This window comes from Medicago sativa, chromosome 2 (assembly GCF_051527215.1).
Source record: "Medicago sativa cultivar Bolivia chromosome 2, Bolivia_mono, whole genome shotgun sequence".
Lineage (NCBI taxonomy): Eukaryota > Viridiplantae > Streptophyta > Magnoliopsida > Fabales > Fabaceae > Medicago > Medicago sativa.
In genome coordinates, this window is record NC_140750.1 from 67786477 (window position 1) to 67793709 (window position 7233).

General features: G+C 30.6%; 1 protein-coding gene across 1 annotated transcript; it reads right to left on the bottom strand.

The window, feature by feature from the left end:
- Positions 1–2340: 2340 nt before the first annotated feature.
- On the bottom strand, positions 2341–5386 carry LOC146950001 (gibberellin 2-beta-dioxygenase 8-like). Its single transcript, XM_085745972.1, has 3 exons — positions 4908–5386; positions 4455–4776; positions 2341–2894 (listed from the first exon to the last, which is right to left on the bottom strand). The coding sequence occupies exons 1-3, from the start codon at positions 5336–5338 to the stop codon at positions 2664–2666; spliced, it is 984 nt and encodes a 327-aa protein (XP_085602098.1). The 5' UTR covers positions 5339–5386; the 3' UTR covers positions 2341–2663.
- Positions 5387–7233: the final 1847 nt, after the last annotated feature.

The window sequence follows — 7233 nt, forward strand, 5'->3', positions numbered from 1 at the left end:
CCGTTGGATATGTTCTAATTGAAATGAGAATGAAGCAGTGACTCGATTTTCGAAGATCAAGATCTTTGGTGTACGTCATTCACTCAAACTTTCCCTTTGTTAACCTGGTTAACAAGAAAGGACACTACTCCTTCAACTGAAACAGTCCCAACTGACTATTGGTGAAAGAGGACATTGTTTCAACCGTTGGATATGTCTCAATTGGAATGAGAATGAATCAGAAACTCGGTTTTCAAAGACTAGGATCTTCGGTTATATATAATTTTTATTTTCAAAATATTTTTTAGTAGGTTTTCGGAGAACGGAAGTTTAGTATTTCAAAGATTCTCATAGAATGAAGGTAAGTCTTTGGAATATTCTCGACGAATGATAGTTAGTCTTTGGAAGATTTTCATGTATGTTTAATCCCCCAATTTGGGGAACTTTAAAATTGAACAAATGAAGCACTTCTAAACCCCCAAAACCTTTCCCTTGTTTTTTTAAAACTCGCAAACAAGGGTTTACTTCTCCATAAGCCTTTCCTTCCCCTCCCCTCCATAACCCAACTCGCAAACAAAGCCTAAGAGCGTAGAGAAGGTGTGCTATGAGTGTCCTAAGATTCATAGATGGGCTGACCTACTGAAACATTGTACATGACCCACACTAATATTCCTTACAAAGGTGGCGGAATCCCATAGGATTAATAACCCTATACCGTAGCGCGCGTATAACCTTAGTGTGACCATAATTGCCTTTGGAAAACCTGGAACACCAATTTAAGTTTATCTTTCAATTACCTTTGAATTAGTAAGACCCTGCACGTAAGGATCACCGTGCGATCAGCACGTGCAGTTAGCCATCGAAGGGATAGACCAAAGTAGGTTAGTAACGTCCCAACGACCTCATCACTTGTATAGTCTACCTAAGATAAATAAACGTGACATTTCTATTACTTATTATCCAACAACATATATACAGAGGGGATTCGAAAAATCCTAACTGTTGCTTACTTTTCTGCAACCAAAACAAGTAAACTTGCTCTGTTGCAAACAGATAAAAATTACAAGTCTTTCAAACCCTTATCTTTTATATCGTCAACTTATAAAAATAAGTAACGCGAATTTTTGGACGAAACGACAATCTATGTGGATATAAATCAAGTCTAATTTTTGGACTAAACGACAATTCATTTTCATTTTCATAGGGAGGTAGAATAACAAAGGTTTTGGTCATAAATCAAGTCTAATTTCTAAAATTGACACAATACATCTATATTGAAAATCAAAACATGTTAGAGCTACAAATTTAATGTTTGTACCAAATTAACCGTTTTAGTTTTTTCAGTTTCAAATCGGTCCTTCGAGTACTATGTGCATTTTCTCTCACACCATTTCAAATAGGGTAGCAAAATATTTTTCATCATAATTAAGGGCGGAATTTTTTTCTTATTATGGGTTTATCTATTTAAAAAATAAATAAACATCCCACACATATTCTTTATATACCATATTTTAATTAATCCTAAAATATTGCGTCGTTAACCAGCATTTTCTTTACGCATAAAAACAATTCTTTGCCCAACAAGGTTAATCTTTCTCTACTCATTAAATAAATGATGTTTTTCATATATAAGTAATGTTTGCTGGATTTTCACCTAGAGAGAATAAACAAGCACGTAAGAATTAAACAAAATCAGTTGCATTTTTTAAAATTAATATATATATATATATATATATATATATATATATATATATATATATATATATATATATATATAAACAAGGCTTGTATGAATTAACAAAATCAATTGCATTTTCAGCTAGAGAGAATAAACAATGCTTGCTGGGATTTCCAAAAATGCCAAAAACACCCTTTTGTTAAATGTGAATCCAAAATCAATAGCCTTTTTTAAAATCAATATATATTTAAAAAGTATAAATTTAGTGGGTCACATAACCTGTATAAATCTCAACCATTTAAAAGTTTCTAAGTAGATCTAATGGTGGACATTCATTGTGCAAACAAAATAAAAAAAAAAGTTCAAGTCTCCTACGGTAGGAGACCTATAAAGGTCTCCCACCGTAGCCTTTGCGATGTACTCCATCCGTTTTAAAATATATACATGTCGTATTCCTTTTTTTTTTGACATCACATGTCGTATTCTTGTAATATGCATTATTCACATGATTTACTTTGATTGTATTTTCAACTAATATATAAATACAAATGTTAGTATGTAAGATATTCAATTTTTCTCGATGAATATTTTTAAAATATTAAATTTTTATAATTTTTTTACTTTAGATAATTTTCAAATGGTTGTTCGAATAACATTCCTCTTAAAAAAAACCAATTTTCCTATTAACCCGGACAAAAAGATATTTATATAATCCAATCCATTCAAATGGTATACACCATCAAATCAAACACATATTCTCCTTAAAAAAAAAAAAAAAATCCAACAATCATTCATCACTTCACACTCATTAGTCGATAACCTTAACTTAACCTATCAATCAAACAAGAATTTTAAACTCACATATCATATTTGGAAATCAAGAAGAAAAAGAACCCATTAATATTACAAGAAGAAAAAAAAAACTTATCAAAATATGAGTGGGAGATGCCAACTTCGTTATCATTACTTTGGCTCACTTTTTTCTTACTTCTTCTATCAATGTTTTCTATAAGAGAAACCTTGATATCCCCACTTTATCACCACCTTCCTTAAGATCTTTCATTGTTTGCTCTTTGTACTCTCCAAATGTAAATTTTCTATAAAGTGGCGGCGTGGCATAGCTCTCTATCACAGAATCAATGGAAGGGCCATAGAAATATGCCAAAGAAAACCTCTCCACTTTCTCAGCAGCTACCACTCGATGTCTAACACTCGTGTACACTCCATTGCTTAGTGCCTGCAGCATAAAATGGTAGCCACTTAATCACTTATCTAGAAAGTTAATATTAAAAAAGGTTGTTAATTCCAAGTTATAATGATTAATTAGCATCATTAGTAGTAAGTTGATTCTATGAACATAATTGCTTATTGATAATTACTTTTCTTGAGGCAATTAGCCTTTGATTAGTTGAACTCTATAGCTGGTGGGTTTGTGTCATATGAGTACTTAATTGACTAAATTGTTAGTATAATATAAAATTATGTCTATAGAGACTAGTATAAGAGTCGGTCAATATAAACGATCCTGTGTACTTTATTATGTTGACCGACTCTTCTACCACTCTCAATATTGGCATACACTAACTCATAAAATGACCTATTCGAAGAAAAATGTCACTCAACAATATAACGAAAAAAAATTCAATTAGGTTGATTGGTAAAAGAGTCGGCCAATATAATAAAGTACATGGGTCAACATTTCATTTATCAGTGGGAATAAGTTGAGTCGACTTAGACTTTGCAAGACTTAAGTTTGATGACTTGCCAAAAAATTTAAAGTCTAAGTCTAATATGTAACATGTCATTGACTTTTTTTTTTTTTATCTGAGTCTGCCATTTCGAAAGTCTAATATGACCTGTTTAAAAACTTATTTCATATGAACATGTTTAAATAAGTAATTTGGTTTATGTTTAAAATACTAACAAACTAATTGATCAATGGGATTAAACTCCATCTGAATATTTAACATGACATTTTAGAGAATTTGACTATATATGATATCATATTTCTATTCTAATTTATAATGCAAAAAATAATGTGGACTAATAAGGTTAAACTACTGAAAAAAGTTAACAAATTTATAATTTAATCTAAAAGAAAAAATTAATATAATAATAATAATAATAATAATAATAATAATAATAATAATAATAATAATAATAATAATAATAATAATAATAAAAATATCATTCATATTTACTTAAGAAGATTGGTCTGACAGACCTAAAAAACTTTTTAATTAATGGCATAAGATTTGTCCATTTTAGATAAACGGACTTAAAAAAAAACATAAGCATTCTCCGTTTAAAAAAATTAGTCTAACCTGACCTAATGTATGTTAGGTTGTTGATCGTTGTAGGCCGACATGACCTATTTTCAACCTCTAAATTCACTCATAAGAAAGGCAATTCAAAATTTAATTAGCACCAACTCAGATATCAATCCCTACAGAAATGCTAGTGATGGAAAATTTGCATAATATTAAATATAATTTTATATTTTTGAAAGGAATGCTAAATATAATATTTTTTATGGGAAATATAAAATTAAGTATACTGATATTTGTATTTAAAAATAAAATATAACCCACCGATGACAAATAACAAGACTTTTTTTTTTTTTTTGAAGGGAAATAACAAGACTTTTATACGATCCTTTCAAAAAAAGACTTTTATATACATATTTATTTTCCCCTCACACATGGAAAAAATGATCTGGTTTAGAGTTTTAAATACTAAACTACATCATCACAATCACAATCACAATTAGAAGAGTGGTAATAAGAACATTAATTACCTGGAATAAATCTCCAATATTAACAATGAGAGCTTCAGAATTAGGTTTGACACTAATCCACTTTCCATCTTTCATCAATTGCAATCCCCCAGTATGATCTTGATGAACTATAGTAATGAAACTAGTATCAGCATGAGGTAAAAGGCCAATCACCTTTGAATGAAATGGACATGGTGGATATCTGTTCAAACGAAGATAACTAGTATTTGCTGAACAATTCTGTTGGAAATAGCTGAAGTTTATGTTCAGCTCTTGAGCTAGAATTTGCACCAAGTTCTCTGCCAGAGGGTTAACTACTCTTACAAAAGATTCAATACTTGATCTAAAATAAAAATAAAAAAATAAATTATTAGAGATTAAGTAACGAATATATAGATGTTACCTTAAATACAAAAGATTCACACATGATGATGACAATGCATTGTGAGAACTATGAAAGAGATATATATCTACCTCAAACTTTTGTGTTGGTCCATCTTTTCTATATCAGGAAGAAACATGTGTAATGCTTCTGACCACATAAGTTGTTTTAGATTAATGGCAGAATCATTGCCCCACCTATAAGTTCTAGAAGGCAGGTTCAAAAAATTCTCTTGTGATTTAATTCCAAAAGGTGTTCGGAACACTTCCTTTTGTTCAAACTGCATGCTCTTTAGCACCTCTTGTGAAACTCCATGATTCACAACTTGGAAAAAACCCCATTTTCTAGCAGCTTCAGTGATTTCTTTCATACATTCCTCACTCTCAAGTTGGTCAAGTTTTAAACGTCTGAGATCAATTAGAGGTATCTCACTCTTCTCTACATCATTTAGGTCACTAATAAGATCATTGGTGCCTTGCAAAAGGCTCATGTAGGTCTGTAAAAATGGTGGTTCATAATCCATTTGAGAGAGAGCAATAAAGGCTTTAGGGTTGTCCTTTTGGAAGATAATAAACACACAAATATATATATACACATACTTTATATACTACTAGCGTCTATACCGACACAAATTGTCCGCTCTTTTTATTACTCTAATGCGTATAAATTAAGAAAATTATATTGACAAAATAGAGGTTCAATGTAATTATACCATGAATAGTATTATAGTACATTTTTTTTTGACGAAATGATATTATAGTACATGATGTGTTTTTGTATGTGTGACAATCCTTTATCTTCCAACTAACGAAAAGACGGGCATGCTCTTTTTATTACGCTAACGTTTGAAAATTATGAATGGTGTTTTTTTTTTTATAAAATTTTGATTTGGATTAAAACTAAAACTATAAATGTTGGTTGCTTTCAAGTTATAACAAACTAAACTAATCATGATTATTTATTTCAATGACACCAACAATATATAAAAAAATATAATCTAAATTCTTTTTTTTAATGACACCAAGAATGATCTTTATTATAGAAAAAATTGTTTAAGGGTATAATTGGGATAATGAAAAAGTAAGTATAAATATACTTATCTAGTTTGTTACACGTTTTAAATGATAAAGAAAAAAAACAGACATGTATATATATATATATATATATATATATATTTATATCGTGTTTGTTACATTTTTTTAATATTTAAATTTATTCTTATCTATTTGTTACATGTGCTATTTGTATTCAAAATTGAGGGCATTTTTGGAAAAAGAAGAAGTCAGCCCAAAAGAGCTGAAATGGGTTGTTTCTCTCTCTCTCTCTCTCTCTCTCTCTCTCTCTCTCTCTCTCTCTCTATATATATATATATATATATATATATATATATATATATATATATATATAGTATAGATAACATTTTTCAGGTGGCGCCGCAGGATTGGCATGATGTTGACTTGATTTGGCATAAACAGGTTCTGCTAAAGGTGTCTATATTTGTTTGGCGGTTGCTTCGTGATCGCCTTCCTACTAAATCTAATTTGACGACTCGCGGGGTGCTTCATTCAGAGGCGTGCCTGTTTGTGTCTGGTTGCGGTCTTTTGGAGGATGCTCGTCATTTGTTCCTGCCGTGCAGCTGTTTTGGATCATTGTGGCCTCTATTGCAGTCTTGGATTGGTTTTGATGGTGTCGACGATTATGATATTTCAGATCACTTTGCTCTGTTTACTACACATGTGGTTTGAAATCGCGGAGGTATTTTCTCCAACTTGTTTGGCTCCTTACTGTTTGGGTTTTATGGAATGAAAGAAATATTAGATTATTTAAACAAAAAAAATGTTCTATAGCTCAGCTACTAGACAAAGTGATATATTATTCTTTGTGGTGGTTGAAAGCCAAAAATGTTATCTTTGTATTTGGTGATAATTTGTGGTGGTAGAGTCCGTTGTCGTGTTTAGGCATTAGCTAGCCACTTGTTGTATTCCGTGTGAACTGCTTGTTTTTTTAGCAGTCTTTTTGGTACACCTTGTACTGAGAAGATTGTTATAGCAGTGTTAATATAATTCATTTTTGTTTGTTCAAAAAAGATAACATTTTTCAAATTTTAATCCTTTACATTATCCCGATCTTACATTAATCTCTTACATATATATCCATTTTAAACAATGTACCTATCAATTAAAAAAAAAAAAAACTGAGTGACGTCACTTCAAATAATTTTATAATGCTGGGTATTATATCCGATTAAACTTTTGGATAGAAAAATTGTCATATAAATTTAGGTGTTTCTGATACGAACATGTTTATAGGTGAACCTTCAACATAAGTGAATTTGTAGTGACAACCCACTTGGATTGGTCTGGTGGTATTGGTTTGGGATCTGGGAGTGTGCTCTTGTCTCAGGCCAATTTAGGTGGA